Source organism: Mixophyes fleayi, chromosome 8, assembly GCF_038048845.1.
Source record: "Mixophyes fleayi isolate aMixFle1 chromosome 8, aMixFle1.hap1, whole genome shotgun sequence".
In the NCBI taxonomy this organism is placed as follows: Eukaryota; Metazoa; Chordata; class Amphibia; order Anura; family Limnodynastidae; genus Mixophyes; species Mixophyes fleayi.
This window is the reverse complement of record NC_134409.1, coordinates 33,894,189-33,921,382: the sequence shown is the minus strand read 5'-3', so window position 1 is coordinate 33,921,382 and position 27,194 is coordinate 33,894,189. Positions and strand designations below refer to the sequence as shown.

Here is a 27,194-nt window from a genome sequence, read left to right as displayed (position 1 = left end):
TATTTTTCAGTTTAGAAATCCATCCTTTTATCTGAAAGACAGGTTTACTAATTAAGCTATTCTGACACCCTCCCCTTCAGGGCCGTGAGGTATCTTCTACACTCCAGATGAAGTTTGAGTGTTTAGTAATGTTGAACACTGGGGTTGACTGTACAGATGGCTGGAAGCAGCCGGGATCATTGTCTACTTTCATGAATTCAAAGTGACAATTCATTTTAGACTTGCCAATAAAAATATATTTTTCTTCCATGTGCCGAGTACAAGTTTGTGACATTGGGATTTTGATCTTTGCAAACTTTAGCACTCCTCGCTGTCTAGAAAATATGTAAATTTCAGCTTATTATGCGGAGAAGTCATAGAATATTCTTTATTGATAAAGTGGGAAATATTCAGTGCTGTTCAATGTTCATTTTTTAACAGTCTGGTTTTCCCACTTGTCATATACTATGTTAAAGTTTATGTAAGTCTATTAAAAATGTACCTAGATCCCAGATTTACTTTATTTAAAATCTAGGTTAAAAAGTAGTAGTTATAGACTCTTGCTCTCAGAAAAGAAGGAAAATGAGGATAATTGTGTCTGCATCACGGTTTGTCACACTCAGAAATTGTGTTATGTGCTACATGGATTCTAGAAACAGTAAGGCTAAATAGTTATATCTCTGACTTAACATAATTTTGCTTTAAATAGTGACTTTTAAATTTTTAGTCTAGAGCTCCTACATGTTCCAATTTTCCCTGGAGAGTCCTAAATGTTGTTATGTATGATCCTTAATTTAGATTTGTTTTGTAGAACGAAGCAACAAATAGCAAATGTAAACTGGCATAATGTTAAATTATCTGTCGATCTTTCTCTGCAATAAAATGAGAGCTCTATTTTTAAGTGGATATTAATTTTGGTGTGTATTAACCGCTAATACATTGATGGTACCTTTACACAGTCCCCTAACCTATAATAGTTACCTCTATAGAACTACTCCTATTTTCCCATAGTGAGCCAGTGCATTTTAAGGCATTGGGTGACTTATATGACAGGGTCATCAATTTTCTTTAGAAATATACTACGTTCTGTACAATGTTAAAACCAAATTTGCATATTAAAATAAAGCAACCAGGGACTAAATGGGGCCAAATGATCACATTTAGAATATCGACTCTTAAACAGTTCAATGGGCCCTGTGCACTAAATCATAGGTAAGTCCAATAAGGTATACGATAAAGTTTTTTTTTTTTCTTCATTTGGCATACTGACATTATTGGATGGCAGTATGTAAGTGACTGTTTAAGCAGATTAATAATTTAGGATTACAAGGTCCAAGCAAACTTTTTTAATTTGCCTCTTCATGCGCTATCATTGAAATTATCCTTAATTTACATAATGAGATTTGCATTATCATCATAGAATACCCAATACAGCAATCTCTTAATACATATTAACTAATGTAACTCAGGTATTTTAGCAATCCTCATACATGGTTGCCCCATTCATTGCCTACATACAGAGCCGAATTAACAATAGGGCTAAAGGGGCTACAGCCCAGGGGCCTCGGGCAGCTGGGGGACCCGCCGACATTTATCGGGTCTCTGACTGTCACTTGTTCAAGGAAAATGGTAGGCAGCTAACAGAAAATGTTATGCTGTTAACTGCCTACTGTCACTGTAGGACTTACCGCGTAATTGCTACAGAAAGTGGAACAACGGAAGGAGGTAAAATCACGGGAGGGGGGGGGGTCATAGGGGCGGGGCACTCGCAGTATTCTTAGCCCGGGGGCCTACCTTCCCTTAATCCGGCCCTGCCTACATAGAGACTTATTTTACCTACAGCCAAGGCACCTAATGCTTAATAAATAGGTGTGGTATGCCAATTTGGGGGAATGATCAGGGCAGAGTGGGTGTGGCTTAGCAGACATAGTATGGCCTGGGCAGATCAAAACGCAGTCTAATATGACCCAGTCTGAGGTATGCCATAGTTACACCCCTAAATAATATAAACTTCATTGCTTTTGGAATAAGACTTTTGCAATAAAATAATTTTAAAAAAAATTGTGCCGTTTATAACTATGTTAATACATAGGTTACAATACTTGGTCGACTTTATGTAGATACTTATATTTCCTACAATCGTGTCATAATTGTCTTTATAAAGATTCTAGTTATGTACGACCGTTGATTTTTAAGCCACTTTACCTAAAGACAACAGACAAACTATTCACGCACGTCAATTATGACACTAGAAGTGTGGTTTGTAATATTGTAGTAGAAAACATGCACTTTCAGACAATATGTAAATCATTCATTTAAGATTCTAGTCTTCCAAAATATGGAGGCTTCCGTGTGTTAAACAAAGGCCGCTGTTTTCATGGTTGTTGGACTGGCCGTGGACTTGAAAGCATCTTTGACATAGCATGAAATCATAAGAGGAGTAGCACCAGATGCCATTCACATTTTAATTTGGCTTCTTGCATCTGCCAAATCATTCCAGTGAAGCGGAACTGCTGGATCTAGAAGACAAGCTTGTACTCATTTAATGGGATTTTGTTGGCTGTAAAAAATAAATTGGACATGTAAAATCCTTGTTGGTGGGAATATGTAAATATATGCATTTTAAAAATACAGGAACAATTTTTTTTTACATTTATTCATTACAATTCATTAAATCAATAAAACTTTTTTATTAAATAATTTTCATCCATAAATATTTGAATCAGGCTATGGCAGTATGTAAGGCTTATTTAAGAACCACAAAATCTGCAAACTATGGGGCTCACAGTGAGTTGGACATAAAGTGAATATGGACGGGCAAAATGCACTTTTTCTTACAGTGCATTGTTTGCCGACTGAGACGTATCTCCAATGCGTCTTTCTACGTGTAGAGAGGCAGAACGGGGAGATCTGAGTGCAGTAAGAGTGTCTTCACCACAAGTTCCAGAATGTCCTACCACTTGCTGGTGGCCTGGGCATGCTATGACTTATTGTGTACCATGGATATAAAGGTTAGTTCTGAATTTCACTTATTAACCCACACCAACCGCATTTACTTTCTGAGCCTGATTTTTCGGGCCTAACAGGCTATATAGTGTGTGATGCACTTTCAGCGTATATTGCTGAAACGTACATATTGTGCACACTATGCGAGTCGTGCATATCTTAAAACACGTGTGGCTCTGAATAGAAAGTAAAATATGTATTTATGCTTATGTTTTAAGTGTCAGTTGCTTCCAAATCTACATAAGTCTTATATGCATTCTATGTCATCCTTGCCAACTTTGTAGTGTTGTCCTCGAGTAGGTCCCGGAGAGGGGGTGAAGTGGGAGGGCAAAAGAGGGTGGGTGCAGTGAATCACATAATTTTGGCCCTGCCTCTATGATGCAATCGTGCAAAAACGTCATTTTGTCAAGGGGGGTGGGGCCAAAATGACATGACTGACAGAGAATCATGGAGGCTCCCATCCTGCCCACTTCACTAGGAAGTTGGTTGGATGCGGTAGAATGGCCTGGGAGTCTAGAACATCTACCTGGAATTGGGGAGTCTCCCCGACATTCCTGTAGAGTGACCAAGTATGTCCTATTATATGTGTGCCAGTGTGCCTACTTGTCCACTAAGCAAGTTTCAAGGTGCAAACATCACATCAAAGTCCTACCTATAACCACTTTATGATTACCACACAGGGGTAATTGCAGGATTTCTAGAGGTGCATTTCCAAATCAAGGGCATAATTAACATAGGTGCAGGAGGTTCCTTCAAGCCCACAGCTGAGGGAGGCCCGCTTTCCCCGACAAAGCCCTGTTTAAATGGGAGTTTTTCACCATTGGGGATTACCTTACAAAATGTTGCTATGTGGCCCCCATACATGTCTAGTTATTCCCTGTTCCAAATGCTTGATTTTGAAACAAAGCAAAAAATACTTGCAGCAATAGGCAACGGAAGTTTAAGTGGTTTCACTCTATCCTGATTGGCCACCGGCAGCTCTTACATTGTTAAAACTGGGATGAGGCAGAGAATACCATCAGAGTCTGAAACAAGTGATGTTACATCAAGTGTAGAATAGTGCAGTGGCAGTTGGTTTTTTAGAATAATTTAGAAAACTATTCTAGCCCCACATGTCCCTGTCACCTAAGGAATGCTCTGATGTCAGTCATGTTGACAGGTGGTGACAGTCTGTTTCAGACACTGCAGCTCTAGGCTTATGTACTGTTATGCTAGTACAAAAAAAATGATCTTCAGCGTATTAGCACCTGTAGCAGTAAGGCCTGGGTGTACAGGCACCACCAGATAATGCAATGCTGCTGTCTTTATGTCCACAGATCTGCCAACTGTAGTTTTCATTTGTAGTGTGATCTTCATGAACAAGTTAGCATACTGTGAAAATAAAGGGTTACCAACATGCCACCAAACATTTATGCTGCTGCCACATGCCGCATACTGTATTGAATGTAGCATGCAGGAGTTAACATGTCATTAGACCAAAAATGATCATATATAGTGCATTGCACATTTCAAATCAATTTTCTAAAGTAGTGTGGCATGAAAGATGCACATTTACATTTTAAATTGCTCTAAAATAAAAATTGAAGTATGAAGCCCTCCATGCCATTACAGCGCAAATTAGATTTTTCCAATACATGTTACAGCAAAAAATATATTACCGATGTGTTGTTTGCTTTTAAAAAAAATAAAAATAAAAGTGCATTATAGCATGTAAGGCTATGTGGTCATACTCAATATGTGCATATTGTCTTATATGCCAACAGATAGCCAGCATACACAATGTACCTATACATGTCCCATATAGCCAATATGCCTATACAAGCCCTCATATAGCTAATATGCCTGAACATGTTCCATATACTTAAAAGTCTTATACATGCCCAACATATAGTCAATATGCCCATTTAAGCCCCCACATCATCAATATGTCCATACATTCCCATTATATGGTCTCACCTGCCCTATGACTATATATTGTTATCTATATGAGACTCCCCATGGTACGCACCTGAGCAATACATTTGGATCGTGATGTTCTTCCTATATGTTAGTCCCACGTCAGAACATCATTTGAGTAGCTCCTGGCAGGTCTGTGTCCCACTCATTAGCCGCAAACAGATCACTGAGGCCATTAGTCGGACAATAAATGTCCGGCCTGAAAAAGAAAAGCAGATAGGTGGACTGCACCGAGAACGTTTAGTAGTGGAACATGTAGTCTAAGAGTGATATTGGGTTGCCTCTAGGGATGTGCACCGGCGACTTTTGAGGTCTCGTGTTTTGTGTTTTGGATCCGGATTTTCGTTATTTTTGGGGTTCGGATTTGTCTTGCAAAACACTTGACGAAAGGTCTCGGTTCGGATTTAAGGTTTTGGATTCGGATTTTTTTTGAAAAAAACATAAAAAGTTTAAAAATCAAGTTTTTGGGCTTATTTTCACTCCTACGCTATTATTAACCTCAATAACATTCAATAACAAGCATTTCCACTAATTTACAGTGTATTCTGAACACCTCACAATATAGTTATTAGTCCAAAACGTTGCAACAAGGTATCTTTCTGGACTGCGTAGAGGAGTGGGTCACCACAATATATATTAAAAACCCTGAACTTTTATGAATCGCACCAATAAATGTACCTGGACTGCGTAGAGGAGTGGGTCACCACAATATATATTAAAAACCCTGAACTTTTATGATTCGCACCAATAAATGTACCTGGACTGCCTAGAGGAGTGGGTCACCACAATATATATAATAAGACAACCATCAACTTGTATGATTCACACCAATAAATGTACCTGGACTGCGTAGAGGAGTGGGTCACCACAATATATATTAAAAACCCTGAACTTTTATGATTCGCACCAATAAATGTACCTGGACTGCCTAGAGGAGTGGGTCACCACAATATATATAATAAGAAAACCATCAACTTGTATGATTCGCACCAATAAATGTACCTGGACTGCGTAGAGGAGTGGGCACTGGGCACCACAATAAAATATATAAAAAACCTTCAACAGGTCTGCATTACACTACACATACGACTGCTCCTCCATCCTCTCCATCATATACATGTTGGAGTTTTAGCGTGTGACAACCTCTTGTTTTTGATAATGTCAGTGCATTTTGAATATTTTTCAATTTGCCCCACACCACTGAATGTACTTTATCTATGATACGCATCTATCTATCTTGACTGCGTAGTGTGGTGGCCCCGGTACACAATTTGGTACCGAGGCCACAATATAATTAAAAAACCCTCCACGTGTCAGAATTCCACCAAACAAGTATCTGGACTGCGTAGTGGGGTGGCCCTGGTACCCAATTTGATACCGGGGCCACAATAAAATAAATACACCCTCCACGTGTCAGAATTCCACCAAACAAGTATCTGGACTGCGTAGTGGGGTGGCCCCGGTACCCAATTTGATACCGGGGCCACATTACCTCCTCCAATTTCCAAGTGTAGTGTTTATAACATCTTAACACTACACTAATTCTAGCACGTCAAAACCTCTTGTTTTAAATAATGACAGGGCATTTAACTTTTGATTTAATTTATTGAATTTGTTGGCATTTTCTTTTACTTTTTGAACATGGCAAACGACTGTTGAATGGTTACATAATGCCAAAAAAAAAGTTGCAAGATGGAATTGTCCTTGGGCCCTCCCACCCACCCTTATGTTGTTGAAATAGGACATGCACACTTTAACAAACCAATCATTTCAGCGACAGGGCCTACCAAACAACTGTGGCTGAAATGATTGGTTTGTTTGGGCCCCCACACCAATAAAACAATTCATCTCTCCCTGTACAAACTAAACAGGCTCTACTGAGGAAAGATGTCGTCCTTATCCTCAACCTCTGATTCCTCTCCCCCTACAGTGTGTACTTCCTCCTCCTCACACATTATCAATTCGTCCCCGCTGGACTCCACAACCACAGTCCCTCTGTACTGTCTGGAGGGCAGTGCTGTACTTCATTGAGGAATTGATTATTCATTTTTATAAACATCATTTTTTCAACGTTGTGAGGAAGCAACCTCCTTCGCCGCTCACTGACCAGGTTCCCCGCTGCACTAAAAACTCTTTCCGAGTACACACTGGAGGGGGGACAACTCAGTTAAAAAATAGAGCCAGTTTGTACAGGGGCTTCCAAACTGCCTTTTGGAGTTCTACCACGTCACTACCTCTAGTTAATTTAGATTGCAAGGCTTGTAAATATAAATACTTTGAAGATAAAAAAAAGCAGGCTGCACAGACTGTGGAGCTAGAAAGTGAAATTAAATGGACCACGTTACTTTGGTGGCTATCTATGTCCCCCCCCCCGCCCTACACTTGTAGTTGAATATAAATAAAGCAGCCTGCATAGACTGTAGAACTAGCAATTCAAATATACAAAGAAATGGACAAAGGCAGTTTGGTATCTGTCTGCATCAGATCCCCTCTCCACTAGGAGTAAAACAGAAAACTTTTCAGCCGTTATATAATCTAGAATATAAATAGAAATTGAGAAATGCAATTTGGTATCTGTCTGCATCATAATCATCAACATCCTCCTCAGCGCCAGCTACATCAATATCCTCCTCCCAGTGTACAACATTCACACCTTCATTAGCCAAATCTGTAACTGGACTGTGGGTGATCCTTCCAGCATACGCAGAGGGCGTGCTGCAAATGCTGGATGGAGTCACCTCTTCCCGTACAGTGATGGGAAGGTCAGGGTTCACAACCAACAACACCCTTGGACTCGCCTTGGGGATTTGTGATGTCATCTGTTTAGAAGGCAGAGTTCTTTGCTGTTTTGTTGTTGTTGCTGACAGCATAACTCTCTTAAATTTTTTGTAGGGGGGGGGAGGAGGGCTTAGATCCTTGGGTGAAGCTGGACCACTAGTCATGAACACGGGACAGGGCCTAAGCCGTTCCTTGCCACTACTTGTCGTAATTGGCATATTGCCAACTTTACGTTTCTCCTCAGATGATTTTAAGTTTCTTTTTTTGCTGTTTTTTGAGAACTTGGGCTTTTTGGATTTTACATGCCCTGTACTAGGAGATTGGGCATCGTGCTTGCCAGACGACGTTGATGGCATTTCATCGTCTATGTCATGACTAGTGGCAGCAGCTTCAGCATTAGGAGGAAGTGGGTCTTGATCTTTCCCTACTTTATCCTCCAAATTTTTGGTCTCCATTATATGTAGCACAAGATACTGCAGAATGTGTGAACTTGGTAATATTGCAGTACCAATGGACTTATACTGCTGGATTGGTTTTGCAAATTTGGTTATAATTATATATATTTTTTTTAATTTTTTATTTTTTATTTTTTATTACTTTTTTTTTAATTTTTAAAAACTTGGGAATAATGGGGAAATAACTATGCCCTTAGAAGCACAGAGCACAGGACACAGCACCACTGGACTGAACAGGACACGGCACAGGACCCAGCAGCACTACGGAACTCAGCAGGACAGAGCACAGGACACAGCACCACTGGACTGATACTGCAGAATGTGTAAACTTTGTAATATTGCAGTACCACTGGACTTTTACTGCTGAATGTGTGAACTTGGTAATATTGCAGTACCAATGGGCTTATACTGCAGGATTGGTTGTGCAAATTTTGTGGTAATTAAAAAAATTAAAGTAGTTTTTGGTATTTTTTTAAAAAACTTTTTTTTATTTTTTTAAACACAGGGGAATATTGGGGAAATAACTATGCCCTTAGAAGCACAGAGCACAGGACACAGCACCACTGGACTGAACAGGACACAGCACAGGACCCAGCAGCACCACTGACCTCAGAAGGACAGAGCACAGCACACAGCACCACTGGACTGATACTGCAGAGCACAGCACAGCACAGCACAGCACAGAACTAAACAGCACAGCACGAGATCTACCAGGACAGAGGACCACCTAACACACCCTCCCTCTACCCTGATCAATGCCCGAGTGAAGATGGCGGCGACTAGCGGGGAATTTATAGGATCCGAGTATCGCGAGATCCGACAACGGGATTATGAGTCAGAGCCTCAGTTTCACATTTGAATTTGGCGCCAATACCCGGATCTGTCTCGGATCCGACTCGGATCCGCAACGTTCGGGTGGGCTCGGATTTCATAAATCCGAGTGCGCTCATCCCTAGTTGCCTCACTCAAAATTTATATGCGCCAAATTCAACGCTCACTGGGCAAGGAAAGAGGGTTCGATTGTACCCATTTAGCATAATTGAGCCCTATTTACAGAAGCGATGAGCACGACAATTGCGACAATTGAATTACTTTCCTGGCTTTCAGCACATTTAAATGACATGCAAAGCAACTGGCTCTGAATTGAATTTCCCCCACTGAATGCAATGCCACATGTAATTAGTGTTGGCACCAGGATGTTTTATTTTTTTAAGTCTCTTTATATAAGATTTAACAAGGTACAGGAAATTGAGCATTGGCAAACATATGGTTGTACAGTGACAGAGCAAGAATAAGTAATAATCTGGAAGTCAATTAACATGAATTGCATAGAGTTGCAACAGTTCAAAAATTACCATGGTGAATAAATAATGTGTGACAGGCTTTCTATACTGTAATGAGGGGTTGATAAAGGGTGGTGTGGGATTGGTGTAATGATAGTTGGGAACTAGAGGGGTGTGGAAAGGAATGTGGGGGAGGAGAACAGCCAATCAGGGGTTAAGCACCAGAGTTAGGGGTGCTGTTCCTGTTCACAGGGTGCCTGGGATTGGAGTGTTAAAGTAGGTATATTATGGGTCCAAAATTTTATGGAATTTTTTTAGTATGCTGGTCTGCAAGCTGGTTATGTATTCAGTGTTGAATATAAGCAACTTAAGTTTAATTACTTCTTTGGATGATGGGGTGTTGCTTTTTTCAAGCTGGCTACCTAAGTTTATTGGTGTGCTTATCAGTATTTGTGATTTAGTGAGGGTGAGGTTCAGAATTAACCATTTGAGGTTGGAAATTAATGTTGAAATATTGTTCTCGTATGATGTAATAGGTGGGCAGGATGTTATTGTCCCTCTGTCCACATTGCCTCCAGCAGTGTGAGGTTTGGGGATAAATGCAGTGAATGCATTCTAGGACTAGATGTCACCTAGAGTAAATCTTATGTGAATTTTTCCTGATTGCTACACTGATGGAGCACTTTGCTATTCTAGTGCAGATTTTGTCCCAGGTGTCCTCATCTGCAGAAGAGCCACTATCAGCATCCCAGGCAGCTTTGGTGTTTCCGGGACCTGTATCTTGTGGTATGAGAGGGAAATTTAAACTTTTTTTAATATTAGTAAATAGGTGCAGGTGTTCTCTATTTGAGAGACATTTCTGGACTGGGCCGCTTTCAAGCTAATGTAGATAAAGTGGCATATAAGCAGAAAAAAAAATGATTTTGGGAAGAGTGTTTTTCTTGGATATCTGTGAATAAGTTCCAGGAAAAATCCCCTTTGATGATGTGGACAGACTCTGTCGACAGACAGAGGCTTCCATTAACTCTGCCTCAGTAATTTATATTTCTCAGGTATTCCAACCTCAGTTAATTACACATCATCATGTAACACCCATCAGTTGCCTGTTCTCGTTTCTATAATTTTGGGGTTTTTGTGCTGAACAAATAAATAGCATTTCGCATGAACAGTGCAGGAAAAAATATCTGAGCCTTTGACAGTGCTGTGGCCTATTTTTATTCCAGCCATACTTATTGACATGTTTCCTATAGTATAGATAAATAGTAGACAAAATGATATTTTTCAGGGGCCTCAAAAGTGGTCATGGTGCCCATAAGCTTGTGAAGAAGCTTCAGATCATGTCAGACTAGTAAGACTATAATGAGGTGTTCCTGAAGACCAAGCAGTAGGTAACTTTTGGCCATCTTGTCAACTGGTGAAAATGATGGAATTATTATTTTTATAGAGTGTGTGAATGCATTGTGTATAATCAGTGACAAAATAATTGATAGCAACAAATTGATAGGGAACATGACTCTGATGAAGAGGTGACCCCTTGTCAATACCACAGACTGTCCATCTCTGGTTAAAGGCATACTGACTACATTTGAAAAAAGCATTGTTATCTTTGCAGCCTGGCCTGGCATTCTACTTTTAGGCATCATATGATCTAGGTATTACCTTACATTAGATCACAATGCCCAAGCTCTACCCCACCAGGCCCCGGTAAGTCATATCATTACCTGCTTAATCTGTTCAAACCAATACCTGCAAGTGCTGCCTGATCCAAACATCTATATTATCTTCTGCAAAGAAGTAGACAAACTTTAGGAAATACTGATAGAAGCGGCATTGGTAGGAGAGGCAAGTAAATGACATGGCAATGTGCAAGGTTAAATAAAGTTAAATGTACATATGAGCACAATATAAATTATTATTGGTTTCCTTAACAAATATTTAGCGATCTTCAATATTCCAAATGTCAATTTGGAGTAAAGGAAAATTTTATTTATACATTAACAAATGTCTTTTTGTTGAAATGGGTAAGCAGTGAGTACTTGCTTATCATGAAATTTCCTACCTTTAAAAGAGAAATTGTCATCTATGTACATCACAGAGGAATAAAAAGCATAGTGTATATGGTTTTTATTTTCCCATGTCATTACTTAGTTGCCTAGCAATTGCTGTGTGTGCCACCTGTGTAGCTAGAATTTTATTGCTTTATCCAAGTACCTGAAGACAAGAAACAACCTAGACTGTGTCATAAGGTTCAGTCTAAAGGTTCCTGCAATTGATTTTGCACATTTGTACATATGTAATTTAATATTGAGTGGGAGAAAAAAATGTAGTGATCTATTTTATGAACAACGCTAAGAACTTTCTAAACAAGCTGCCATTGAGACAGAATATAAAGTACACAATAGTAACAGACCATCTATCTAACAGAAAAAAATATATTCTGTATTGAAATTTATGGTATGTTTGATTTCACCACTGACAAAGCAAGACTAGTTCTGGCTTCATTGCCAGTATGTGAACTAATTTGTTACTGCCTGAATTCAAATTGATTTATATGTTCCATTTCACCGATGCCATTGTCTTACAATTTAATGACCATTAATTATAAAATGTAATGTTCTGTATGGACTACTGAATGGAATCAGGCTAATGCTTGACTTCACACAGAACATGTATAAAACATTATTAAGCTGGATTTAATTAACTGCAGCCTGTAGGCACAAAACCTTTGGCTCCTTAAGCTCCGCCCCAACAATTAGTCACACATATTATACAACACATGAGGACAGTTTGCAGGAAAATAAATTCTTCTCCACCTCTGCCATTGTTATGCACATGTCTGCAGGGGCGTTGAGAGAGGAGGGGCCGGTACAAAGCATTGGGGCTCAGTCCTGCCTGGGTGCCCTAACGTGCCTGTGTAGTGATAAAACCACCAACCTTGGTCGCTATGCATGCCTGTGCTTAATTATAAATACATTTCTATACACAGGTGAATTTAATGGGTTTTTCCTTTTTGTACATATGAATATATGTTGCAAGTAACTGTATCGAATTTGTGATGATACCAGGTTGTTGGGGTAGGAACCCAGAGTGGAGTCTTGATATCTAGGATTTCAGGGTCACAATGTCAAAGAGAGAAGATGCAATAGTATCTTTATTACAAAATATGAACATCTAATGCAAACAAAAGCCACTCATAGGTCTATATACTTAAAATCCAACCACAAGTGTTCACCACACTTCAAATCACACTCAGAAACCTCCCAGTGACATTAACAGAAGAACAAAGTTAAAAACAGGACAGTCCTTTGGTTTTGGAGAGGCCAGAAAGGGATATTATAGTTCTGTGGTCCAGCAGCGGTTTTAAATCCCCCCGCTTATAGTACCAACATACTGAATACCCTGCAATTGAAATATCGCTAGCTGAGCTGGTGCCTCCAGGTTTACTAGTGGGCAGGTGAGAGCAATGGTGGTCAAAACTGGTAAACAAGATTCCTTATCACAGTTGATGAACAGCAACTCCTTATTTTAACCCCTTACAAGCATTTGTGATGAAGGGGCTGAAGGAGTTGCTGTCTTCCTGTGGATATGATGAGAGGGGGTTGGATTCTAGGAAATAGGAAATCCACCATTTTTAAGTCCACGGTACTGCTTTGTAACTTAATCCACATGGCTGTATTTAAGAATCTAGTTGGTGCCAGTCCATATACAAGTTCATTTGGATAAAAAGTTCTCAAACAGCCACAACCCCAAATAGAAATAAACAATCGTTATTCTTCAGGAACTTATTTAAATCCAAGCAATCCGGTAAACTGATGAAAAGACAGCAGGGTGTAATGTTTGCTGTAGTCCGTGCTGTCACAGAATTCAACAAACATAAATATGGGACTATTTAGAAGAGCAGAGAGACTTTAGGGCGTGGAGTCCCAGAGAGGGAAAGTTGGTTGGTATGCACAAGACAAAAAGCTTGAACAAGGTATAACCAGAAGTGTTCTATGAAGGGATTGTAAGAGTTTGCAACTCTCCCGTACAGAGCTCTAGTGAAACTTATTTTAAGGATTTATCAGCATTTAGAAAAGTATCATATTTAATGGTGCAGTCAAGTAGGTTGATGCCTTTATGCACAGTGATTTATATTCATTAGTTTGGATATATGCTGGATTTTTGGTCAAGAACACTCTTAGGCAGGGCTTATAAGAATGAGTATTGTTGAACAATGTGCTTCTGTTTCTATAGCAGCATGGTAGATTGAGGGTCAATACTTTCATGAATTAATATCCTTGTGCATTTGTTTTTATGTTACGTTATATGTACATTAGCAATCATTGTGTGACTTCTGATAAATAAAATATGTTCTTCCTTTTATACATCTTGATGATTTATTTGAATTCAGAGCCAGAGGTGCATTTATTTCTGTGTGATTGCTCCCAGTTCATCATACAGTATCATACACAAATCTGCATTTAGGCACACCATGCATTTATTCAGATACATGCCTGGCTTCTGCCCTGGTTCTATTTAATGGCCAAAAATTAATGCTCTAATGTTCTCTTTATAAACATTAACACATTTCTCGGTTAAAGATCAATTTATTCCTTTTTTATTGTGAGAATGGAAAAACAAGGTAAAATATATTTAATAAATTATAGTTAATTATATAACACAAAATGCACTACTAGCTCTGCTCATGACTATTAACTAAAGTCTATAATTCTAATATAAAATACTGATCCCATACCTCAACCCACACATAAGAAAGCTGAAAACAAGAGTACCTCTTGCATAAAAATTTAATTTTAGGAAATAATTCTGTTTTTATTATGCAGATGACCCTAGCTTTTCTTCTTGCCATAGCATGAGAAAAAGTAATCATAATATGTTAAATATTTATGTAATTTTAGTTTGGCTTCTATATTAATAGAGCAGAAATTATTGCAGTAAACAGACTGCCATTGTCTAGACTTATGGTAGATATAAGAAAAGTTCTAAAAAAGGAAAAGTGGAGGCGTTGCCGATGGCAACCAATTAGATTCTAGCTATTATTTATCTAGTACATTCTATAAAATGATAGATAGAATCTGTTGGTTGCTATGGGCAACACAATGTGTTCCTTTTTAGAAGTTTTATTAAATTTACCCATTGGTAAATTCAGTTCTCAACTATGTTCCATTAATAAAGTAACAGTATGTTTAATATAATGGTTGTACTACTGTTTCTCATTGTTTTTGCAATAATAATTACGAGGGGCTTTTGTAAACACATCCAGCACCCACTTATAGTTTAGAACCAAAAACCCCATCAATCACCATTGGAAGAATGCCTTTTGTAATTACAGATGGACTGAGTTTAATTTAAATTAATAGTACAATTTGGTACCAGTTACACAACGCATTGTGTTGACAAAGGACCACCACAATTCTGTGTACAAAGTGATTGGTTAGATATGATATATTCTCTCTATTCCACAACATTTGGTTAACGTAAATGTGCTCCAACTTAATATCCCATACTATTATGTTCAGCATATCTGAGTTCTATCAGAATTTAAATATTATTAAAGGGAGGATACTGATTTTGAAAGGCAATTCAAAAATTTTAATCTTTTGTTCTTTGAAATAGTTAATTTTCAATTTTAAGATATACTATCTTGCTGAAATATCCCACCTTCATTGACTCTGGGACATTAGCTTCTACGATTTGTTTATATGTAATTGAATCTATTCTTCCTTCCATCTGAAAAATATTTCCTGTGCCACTTGATACACTCAACCACAATCCAAAATAGATCGACCCCCGTGCTTCTCGGTTGGTAAGGTGGTCTTTTACTCAAATTCTTTATCTGTCTTTCTTCTAATGTATATTTTGTGGTTTTGTATAGACCTGGAATTAGCATTAAAAAATAAATTTTTGTTTCATCAGTCCAAACCACTTTCTTCCAAATAGTTTCTGGCTTAACTATGTACAATTTTGCATACAGCATTCCAGACATTGGCGCTTATTTAACGTTGACCGTACTTTTCCCCCCGTTGTTTAGCATCTCTTATTGACGCATTTCACAGTGATAAGGAATGCATCTTCTAAACTATTTACCATAAAGGGCATGTTGGGACAATACATCCGATACGAGGCTTTCCCATAAATGAGTTTATGGCACTGAGAGCAATGGGTGAAATAATGAACTTTTGGGTGCTGACCCAGTGTCTTTACTGTGCCTGTGTGGCCATAGGTCAGTGCATGTGCACAGACAGATCGGTTAGAAGAGGGATGGAGGGGAGGAGCAATCAGCCTACCGCAGAGGGATCAGAAGATTCCTTTCCACCAGTGCTTCTACTATAGCCTAGACCTGCGAAGGCTGACCTCAGATGGTATTAGCTATTGCGGACAATCTCCAAAGAGTTGGGATTTTCAGAGTTTGATAAATAGCTTTACATCACAGTCCCTATTGAGAATTATGGGGACTGCAGTATTCTGTGTTTGCCTTATGAAGGAGATATCTCTGATATCTCCTGTGTTAAGCTGTTGTTAAATAACCCCGATACTTAGATTTTCCTAAACCATGTGGAGACAGCCATTTCCACATGATTTAAGGCTTGCTATATATAGGCCCTGATTGACTTTTGTGATGTTTGCTTGTATGAATGATTTTCATCTGATAAATCTTCCATGCAGGTTACTTTGGTGTAGGCGCGGGCTGAGAGAGCTCGGCCCGGGGGGCACACAGGCGGCCGCATCACGTGACATGCGATGCGGCCGCGGATAATGTGCTAAAAATGTGACCTCCTGGGGAGTTGGGGCCGGCCCAAACAGGGGTCGGACTGAGCGGCCTGGGGGGCCGATGCCCCCCTGCCCCCTGGCCCAGCCCGCCCCTGCTATGGTGTAAGCAATGCTGTGCTGTGGACCACACTTTTACACATGCCACGCTCACAGTTTTCTTTATTTTTGAAATCATAAATTCAGTTAATAAATAGTAATTGTGCATTAAAGTACGGAGAAATGTTTTGTGTTTGAGGCTGCAGAGGTTGTGTTAATTTTTTTTTCCAATTAGAGATTCAGTAGAACATGCAGTTTGGCCAAGGAAGGGTGTTTAAACTTTTGCATACAACTGCATATTTTATAAATAATATGTAATAAAAAGGTAGCATGAAACAAACATGACAATTGTGTGGATTTTTAGGTATACATATTTTCAGATGCATAGTAATATTATATATACAATGTTAAAAAATAGTCATAAAGCAGGTATATACCGCACATATAATATCTCTTAACCTTCTGTCAAGGGCATAGGATATGTATTCAGCAATTCGCTCAGATGGATTAAAAGCACTGATTAGTTTTTTTTTTTATGTCCTTTAAAACTGCTTGTCTCTTTGTCCTGAACCTAGTTACAAATATGTTTTTCTCATTTACATTTTGAAGAACCAATATGTAGTATCCTGGAGATCAGAGACAGCGTATAGGTCAAACTGGATAAAGAATTATGGCATGAACAGCCCCACAACAGCAATTAAAGCAGCAATAAGTTGTTTTATCTTTAAATAGCAAATTAAGTATCTTTGAAGCATACATCTGCAATTCTTTTTCTTGGTTGTTCAACTACAAATTATTATCTCCTTTTATGGCTGCCAGTGTAGCTGCCAGTTACACACAAACTGGCTCGCAGCTCTCAGCATGTCATGTAAATACAGTGGAGAAAGAATGGGGATGGGGTTTATAGCAAACAGAGCAGACAGAGCTCAGAAGGGCATTCCAAAGTCTCTCTGCTCATTAAATCATATGCCATGTGGCTGTGACTGCCATGGTCACATGACTCAATGCAGAATTATAAATCATAAATAGCAGCCTGAAAAAACAAACCAAGGAAAATGGTAAATACCTAGATTCTTCTAGTAATTATAATACTTTTGTATAAATATATAATTGTATATACTTCTGAGAACAGTTATTTTCAACAACATAACCAGTTTAGATGCCAGGTAGCACAGGCTAGTAAGAAATGACACTGGGATTTTTACTATGGTCTACAACAACATTTAGGGCCCCATTTATTAATTGCCACAATGTTCTCCCCATAAGATTCAATGGCTAACACCATCTTCAGATAGAGATAGCTATTGTGCACAAGTTTCAAAAAGCTAAGCCCAGACTGCAGTCCCTATAGACTATTATTGGGACTACAGATAATGCAGTAATTTGCCTAATGCAGGAGATATTTCAATATCGCCTGTGTTAGGCATTTTTTAAATGACAATTTGATTTAAAAATGCCTAAATCATGCGGAAAAAACGCTTTACATGGTTTAGGGATTCAGAAATAGGGCCCAAATAGGGCCCAAAATTAGATAAACTACTGTGCTACTATTTTTCTAGGATTGGTTAACTATACTTTATTGGTTTATTGTGACTAATAATCTGATTTATTTTTACATGTAATTCCACTTGACAGGCTATTTAACTTAACCCATAGTTGCCTTCTCTCCTGGATCATCCAGGAGACACCTGAATTTCTGGGAGTCCTCCCAGACTCCCCGGAGAGCAGATCAACCTCCCAGATTCTGTCCATTCGGTAAATTAAATGTAAGAAGGGGCTTAGTGATGCTACTCGCATGTTGATGTGGCCATACCCCTGTTGGTATATGCCAGAAATTGCAATGACAGGTGAGGGGGCGGGGCCAATAATGAATTCTCCGAACCCTGCCCCAACACGCCCAACCATTTGTTTTCTGGGAGGTCCCCAGACCTCCCAGAAAAGAAATTGCCAAAGGTGACAAGTATGACTTAACTATGTGTATGACTTATTAAAGGATAACTAAAACCTCCAAATTGTTTTATACAAGAAAGAGTTGCTAGTAACATTCCTTATATAGGCAAACATTTTAGAAAACTTATTGGGATAAGGTTTTGATTAGGGAAAGAAATATTTTTATTTCATTGTACTATAGTCTTCCTATCTGCAAACCTATTGAAAGAGCTAGATAACAAAGAAACATCAAATTTCATATTTTAAATTGGGTTTAAGTATCGTTATCAATGCTTATGGATCACTCATACCTGCCCATTGTACTGCCATCTTCTGCTTGTGTTCACAAATGTAGCTATTTACATTGTCAAGCTCATGATACAAGCTGAATGGTATAAATTTAGAGCAAACATGGTAAGTACTGGTTGAAATGTTATACTTTGCTTTTAAATCATTCAATACACCAATGGCAAATTTGTGCCGATGGCAGTGCGTTTTTCACTGAGCTGCTGTCTATAAAAGGCAGGTGGCTCGTGGTTAGCACTTCTGCCTGACAGCACTGGGGTCATAAGTTCAATTCCCAACCATATCTGTGTGGAGTTTGTATGTTCTCCCTGTGTTTGTGTTGGTTTCCTCCAGGTGCTCTGGTTTCCTCCCACACTCCAAAAACAAACTGGTAGGTTAATTGGCTACTATCAAAAATTGACCCTAGTCTCTCTCTCTCTCTGTGTGTATGTTAGGAAATTTAGACTGTAAGCTCCAATGGGGCAGGGGCTGATGTGAATGAGTTCTCTGTAAAGTGCTGTGGAGTCAGTAGCGCTTTATAAATAAATGGTGATGATGATGATGATGATTGCACATACCAATAACTTAGCTGTCAATGTCTTGGATTCCAGTTAAGGCTTCAACAGCTGAGTGCAAGAAATCCTGCGATATCATTACGTATTTCCTCCAGATCACCTCTGTCTGTCAGCGCCAAAAGATATAGTGTAACCTACAACTAACCTTTAAGACTGTTATATCTTCTGGGAGTTGTAGTTGGGCTTCTGATAGAACATTATACACATAATTGAAGCAGGGCTACAATTCCAAGAAACTCAGGCGCCTTGGCTGGTGGAAATAAAATCTTGTGAGTTCCGATCATGTGAAAAAAACGTCTTGCTGCCCTTTCAAATCAGGTCATCTTTTTGAGTCGTTCCGAGGCTTGACTTAGATATGTAAAACTGTAATTTGTTGGATTACCTGAATCCAAACCACTATTACTTGGCAGTTTGCATTCTTATGAATTTTGGTTCAACCAACAGAATAGTTGATTTCCCTTGTGTATAAAGAGTTGATGTAGTCAAAGTTTAGTTTTAAAACCTTTTTTGTCAACAATTAAATATAATTGAATTTTGTGTTTGCTTTACTACTTGTTAGTATAATTTTTGAGTGAGGTACTGTATTTTAGCCTTCAAATGTCAATATTGCAATTGTTGTCTGTGACAGTAGCTGGCCAATGGTTAGCTCTCCTTTCATAGCAATGGGAACAGTGCAGTGCCACCTAAAGGTTATAAAACAAAGAAGTATTTTACAAATCTCTTAATAACTTTTGAATGATGCTTCCTACAACAATGGCAGTAAACTTGTATATATCGCTAAGAAGGTGTTTACCCCAACGGTGTCAAACTCACGGCATGCAACGCATAGTGCAAACATGCAATTCGCTGTCCCAAACGCATAGTTTTGCGGCCCCACCGGGCCCAGAATAAAATAGAAAATACTTATCTGACCCAGGTAAAAGGGAGCAATAGCAGCTTGGAGGACAAAATGTGAAACAGGGGTGACAGGTGAAGGGGAGCATAAGCAGCATGGGGACACAGTTGTGAAACAGGAGGAGACAGGTGAAGGAGAGCAAAAGCAGCATGAAGGAGGACACAGTTTGAAATAGGGGAGACAGGTGTAGGGGAGTAATAGCAGCATGGAGGGCACAGTGTGAAACAGGGGAGACAGGTGAAGGGAAGTAATAGCAGCATGGAGGGCACAGTGTGAAACAGGGGAGACAGGTGAAGGGAAGTAATAGCAGCATGGAGGGCACAGTGTGAAACAGGGGAGACAGGTGAAGGGGAGCAATAGCAGCTTGGAGGACAAAATGTGAAACGGGTGACAGGTGAAGGGGAGCATAAGCAGCATGGGGGACACAGTTGTGAAACAGGAGGAGACAGGTGAAGGAGAGCAAAAGCAGCATGAAGCAGGACACAGTTTGAAACAGGGGAGACAGGTGTAGGGGAGTAATAGCAGCATGGAGGGCACAGTGTGAAACAGGGGAGACAGGTATAGGGGAGTAATAGCAGCATGGAAGGCACAGTGTGAAACAGGGGAGACAGGTGAAGGGGAACAAAAGCAGCATGGAGGGCACAGTGTGAAATAGGGGAGACAGGTATAGGGGAGTAATAGCAGCATGGAGGGCACAGTGTGAAACAGGGGAGACAGGTGAAGGGGAGCAAAAGCAGCATGGAGGGCACAGTGTGAAACTTGGGAGTCAGTTGAAGGGGGGCAAAAGCAGCATGGAGGGCACAGTGTGAAACTGGGGAGTCAGTTGAAGGGGGCAAAAGCAGCATGGGGGCACAGTTTGAAACAGGGGAGACAGGTGAAGGGGGGCAAAAGCAGCATGGAGGGCACAGTGTGAAACTGGGGAGTCAGTTGAAGGGGGCAAAAGCAGCATGTAGGGCACAGTGTGAAACGGGGGAGACAGATGAAGGGGAGCAAAAGCAGCATGGAGGGCACAGTGTGAAACTGGGGAGTCAGTTGAAGGGGGGCAAAAGCAGCATGGAGGGCACAGTGTCAAGCATCGTGAATAAAACAGTAAAACTCTTTTTTTTTTTTTTTTTCTTTCTTAATAATATGCCTTGCAAAGTAAATATGAGACTTTTTTATTTTTCTTGCGGCCCACACAATCTTAGCCTTTGATTATTTGGCCTACTTGGGGTATTGAGTTTGATGTGCCTGCTTTACATCATTTTCACATTCAAAACAGAGGTACAGTCTGTTTAAATCATTTATAATAATGAGTATAATTTCTTCGGGAATTCACTACAAACTGCTTAACTATTTACTAGTGTAAATGTTTCTCTCTCTACCCTCTACATTTTGTTTACAATATGTATATTTTTTTATTTTTCTATCAGTTATCAATGCAATGGAACCGATCAATTTTAACAGATGGGGTTTACCGGATGTTAACACAGAGACCATGCAAACCAGTGAACCAGGAGTATTTGCTGGAGGTGACATTGCTGGTTTGGCTAATACAACTGTTGAATCAGTTAATGATGGAAAGCAAGCATCATGGTACATCCACAAATATATACAGGTATGACAGTGTTCTTAACCATATTAAAAAAAAAAACAGTCGAAAGATTACTCTAAATTTACATTGTTTTATTAGCATTGTAAGTGAGAATAGTTGCTGAAAATTGCAGCCAACACACGAAGAGAAGTGGTAGTGTGCAGTTACATCATACACAACAGAGGAGAGGTATTGTACAGTCATGGCCAAAAGTTTTGAGAATGGCACAACTATTGGTTTTCACAAAGTTTGCTGCTTCAGTGTTATTAGACCTTTTTGTCAGATGTTGCTATGATATACTGAAGTAAAAATACAAGAATTTCATAAGTGTCAAAGGCTTTTATTAACAATTACATTAAGTTTATGCAAAGAGTCAATATTTGCAGTGTTGATCCTTCTTTTTGAAGACCTCTGCAATTCGCCCTGGCATGCTGTCAATCAACTTCTTGGCCACATACTTACTGATGACTGCCCACTCTTGCCTAATCAATGCTTGGAGTTTGTCAGAATTTGTGGGTTTTTGTTTGTCCACCCACCTCTTGAGTATTGACCACAAGTTCTCAATGGGATTAAGTTCTGGGGAGTTTCCTGGCCATAGACCCAAAATTTCGATGTCTTGATCCCCGATTAACTTAGTTATCACTTTTGACTGATGGCAAGGTGCTCAATCATGTTGGAAAAGGCATTGTTCGTCACCAAAATGTTCTTGGATGGTTGGGAGAAATTGCTCTTGCAGGATGTATTGGTACCATTCTTTATTCATGGCTGTGTTCTTAGGCAAAATTGTGAGTATCTAGCATCTACTTCCCAATAAAATGGGAAGTAGATGCTTTTATTTTAAATATACAGAACAAACTCTTTTAGAAACCAATATTGGTCTTTATCCTCACAGATCTAAACACACAAAAAGGGATAATCTGGAAGGAAAGCAATACAAATGAGTTTAATTGTGAGCCAGAGTATATGTCACATTATCTTTAACAAAACCCATGACATACCCTATTACATTATATTGATTGCCAGTGGCTAAAGAGTCTGAATTAGAAAATAAATATTGACATGCAGGCAGTAAGTGGAGCATTAATTTCCAAAGCTTTACATTTAAGTACAAATCACTGGATATTAATGTGTTCTCTTATCATAAAACAATGACCTTACAATATATTCCTCTAGAATTGGTGTTAGAATATATTGTACAAATTATGAACAGAATGCAGTCTACTCTTAGCACAAATCTCAGTAAGTTTACTGTTTGGAAACTAAAATGATGAAAAACTTCTATCTTTTAAACATTTCTAGAGTCTCTCTTCCAAAAATGTTGAAATGTATGGCTTTATAATAGCCAAAAATATGTAAAAAAAATGATTCAAGGGATTTTTGTATGAGAACAGCTTAAGGGTACTAGGAAATTCTAATCTTTAGTGACACCCTATTACAAATTGATGCTTGATGGGGGGTATCCTATTCTCTCCTAAGCGTGACCGTGATTGTTTGGTAGTAGTTAAAAAATATTTTAGTTGGAAAGATGCTGGTGACCTAAATGTGTTCATTGATTATGAATGCACCAACACATTAATATTGTTATCATCTACTTGTTAATAGTGTAACACTGAAATAATACACTTGCTGCACATATAAATGCATAGCACATATAATTCTAAGTCATGTGGCAGTATTCATTTAGCTTTAGATAAAGTCTAATGAATTTGTGCAGATTTCTTAGTGTGGATAATCCAGTGAGGTGAAAGTCAATTAGGTTAATTAATTGTTGCTCCCCGGTGGCAGTAGCTATCATATATATAGAGTTGAGAAATTTTATGCAATTGCACCAAATATTAGATCCATTTTGCATAGACCATTAAATCAGTAAAATTGGTCATGTTAATACTTTGAATTTAGCTACATCATATTTGCATACAATTGTATATCTAATAGTGGTAATTCTCATGAACAGGACTTACATGGAGTGCCTGTCGCCGAAAAGTCAGAGTTGCCACTGTTCTATACAGCAATTGATATTGTGGATATTGGTGTGGAAATGGCCGGTTTGAAATTTCTAAATCCCTTTGGGCTTGCAAGTGCTCCACCAACTACCAGTGCCCCAATGATACGCAGAGCCTTCGAAGCAGGTTGGGGCTTTGCCCTAACAAAAACATTTTCCTTGGAAAAGGTAAGCTGTTATTTTATTATTGTTATTATTATTATTATTATTATTATTATTATTATTATTATTATTAGCCATAGCAGTACTAGTTTATTGTTATAACTGGTTCATAGAGGAACATTTCCTACATCAAATTTCCTTTTCCCTAAATGGGAAAACAAACCTTCTTTTCATGTGGGAAGAATAGAAGTTGGAAATCCAAGCCTGTAAAAGAAACCAACAAATAGTAAAACTATGAAGTCTGTGTACTGTTCTACAGAGTTTGAACCAAGGACCTCTGTACTTTAGTAAATGTTCCTTAGCTTTTATACTATTGGAGCAGGTCCAGTGGTATATCCTTATATTCTCTTTGTGTATGTATTATCACTTAATTCTGCTTGTCTTCTCCCACCCAAAGAGCCCAGTGCTGGGAGTTCCCTGCAACCTCCAGGAGAATTAGGCCAGTTAGTACACTGGAAGTCCCTGGATCATTTTGTGGTCTGTCCTTATACCCAGTCCTGCTTTTTTGTGTATACAAGGAACTTGACATTAAATCCGTGGTATAAAACAGTACAATCAAATCTTCATGTTTTGTCCGAATGGAAGATAGGATGGAGGATGACCGTTTTTATTTTAAATTTATAAATGGTAATGAAAAAATAGACTATAGAGAAAGAGGGTGGTGAGGGACAGGGACAATTGGGCAGGAAAAAGGAGGGGTAGAGGGGTGACAACAAAGAAAGGGGCTTTGAACACTTGGAAGGTAAACCGTGTATGGGTAACTCAGAGAAGTGGAAAGGGATAGTATAGATGGAGACTGCACTCATCGCATATGGGTCCTCATGGGTGGGGGCTAAGGGCCGGAGGGGAATGTGCTGCTATGGGGCCAATATTTGGTTGAAAACATGGCCCCTATCATGTAGATAGTAGGTAATCTCTTCCATGACTGCAGTGTGCCAGATCTGATTTGTAATGGCAGAGAGAGACAGTGCTTTTCCAGTTGAGAGCTATAAGGGACTTGTCAGCTGTCAGTATGTGCGAGGTCAATTTTTTGGAAAATTTGTCAAGATCCTGGGGAGCAACATAGTAGAAATATCCAAGGGTTCTTCGCAATGAGAGCTTCAAACAGAGTATTAAAGAAGCCATGGACCACGTCCTAGAACGGGGCAATAATCGGGCAAGTCAACCAAATGTGGAGCATAAATCCCCTATGTCACAGCCCCACCAGCAGTCTGGCAAGAAAGATGGAAACATACTATGGAGTCGGGTGGGAGTATAGTACCAGCGATAGTAGATTTTGTAAGAGGTTCTTGAAACTAGGGATAGCTAAAAGCGCCATATCCACCAAATTTAGTGTCCTTCCAGGTCTCATTTACAGGGGGACCAAGGTCCCTTTCCCATTTGGCTTCATGTGATCCCGGAAAGGGAAGGGTGGGCGCAAGAAAGATAGTGTAAAGTGGGAGATCATACCCCTGTCCATGGGGTGATGTTTGCAAAGATCCTCAAAGGGGATACGGCAGTGTAGCACAAAGGTAGGCAACAGAGACTGTAGGAAATGATTGATTTGGAAATATTCTGCCCTGGGATTACTCATTTCCCCTGTCTGCATCCGCTTATGGACTTGCTTCTTGCAGGAATCCTGCTGCACACTATCTCCTACAGTGACTGTTACTGTTGCTGCCCTGCCTAAGATATTCTTGCAGTCTGCACAGTTGACTATGTAGCGGTCTACATCCCTAGCTAAGCCTAAGCACATGAACTGCTGTTTGAGCTTGGCTCATGTTCTCCTTTTTCCTCGGTGATCGGTACCACCTTCCCCATGGGCCTGAGCTATGACCCGATCCCGATATTCGGACACCGTATACAGTAACTCGTCCAACCAAGCACATTCATCTACCACCCCAGTCTTTAATGACATATATGTTAGTGCCCGCATCCCTTCTAGATCTGAATCTGAATCTAGTAACTGGGCTTCTTGCAGTCTAGATTTATCCTCCCCCAGGACTATCCCCCCTCAGGATGGTCTTGGCTACTCACACTTAGAATCCCTGAGAAGAAAAAGAGAGGTTGCTGACACCTGGTTGTCACTGGCGTGTAGGGGTGGTTGTTTTTCCTCTGCTGGGGGCTTGCCTTTCTATGGGCATCTTTTCCAACAAAATAATTCCCAATGTCTTGCCCCAAATCATTGCCCAAAATCACCTCATTGGACATTCCCGCCATAGCTCCAACTTCCACCAGGTTGTTACAATGGCCCCAATGGAACTGGACTTGGGCTGTTGGAATCTCTGCCCATTGTCCATCCTCCATGCATGTATGTATGTATATATAATATATATATATATATGTATATATATATATATATATATATATATATATATATATATATATATATATATATATAATGTTTCATTTCTGCCCTGAGCGTTCATTCTCTCTTATTATCTTATTGATCAACTATTCTCTTCTGAGCATTACAATTTTCCATAACTGCTTTATAGAATGAAACAAATCATTTAGGGGGTGGGGGGGTCTGTAAAATTAACATTTGCAAGTTTTTGGTGGAATTGTTGGATGCAGTATGGTACAAAATCTATCAAGAGAATATTAAAATTATAAACAGAATTTTGGGCATACAATGCAGCCATGCCTTTAACAAAATGAAGCATTGATCAAACCCCATTTTGTTTCTGCATTCTAAAATGTCACTGGTATTCCCAAAGTGAATTGTGTAGAACCAAAGTTGATAAATAAAATATGTAGTAAATATACTGCTTTCACTTGACATTTACAAAAGTGGGTGTTTTTGACAGTAGGAGGACCTAAATAATGATACAATCCCTTTCATACTTTTTTTATCTGTAAAATCTGATAATTTTATTTCTCACAATTTTATCGCCGTTATTTAAGTGTTCTACTTACTTCTGCAATTAAAGACAGTATTTTCTCATCTCAATCAAATCACCTTCAAGTCAATCTGGTGACATTTTTGTTTCAACTTCACAGTTCAGAGAATTTCTGAATTGGTTAAATATTTAATTAGATTTCTAATTAAAATCCAGATGGCATGATCTCCTGCCAGGCTTTCTTGCACTATCACTAACCCATTTATATAGCTTTTCCCCATTGGCTTTTCTGTCCAACTTTTGGTAGGCAAAGCTAAGCATTTACCTTTCCCTAGATAGTGGCAATAGGTGGAAAATCATCATCATCACCATTTATTTATATAGCGCCACTGATTCCACAGCGCTGTACAGAGAACTCATTCACATAAGTCCCTGTCCCATTGGAGCTTACAGTCTAAATTCCCTAACATACACACACAGACAGAGAGAGAGAGAGAGACTAGGGTCAAATTTGATAGCAGCCAATTAACCTGCTAGTATGTTTTTGGAATGTCATGGTAACCTCAACATTAGGATTAAGGGAAACACCAGCACAAGTTGTCCAATCTATGTAGGTTGTTTCCTCTCATCATTTGAAGATGGCATTAGCAGTTCTATCCTACAGGGAGAGCATCAAAGGAGAGGGAT

At 39.2% G+C, this 27,194-nt stretch overlaps 1 protein-coding gene across 2 annotated transcripts in view; it reads left to right on the top strand.

The window, feature by feature from the left end:
- The window catches only part of DPYD (dihydropyrimidine dehydrogenase), an 816,112-nt gene that overhangs the window by 406,925 nt on the left and 381,993 nt on the right, over positions 1–27,194 (top strand). For both annotated transcript variants that reach the window (XM_075182332.1, XM_075182333.1), the window contains exons 12-13: positions 21,361–21,545; positions 23,476–23,691. In XM_075182332.1, the coding sequence (XP_075038433.1) occupies positions 21,361–21,545; positions 23,476–23,691 (401 nt within the window). The remainder of the gene's footprint in view (positions 1–21,360; positions 21,546–23,475; positions 23,692–27,194) is intronic.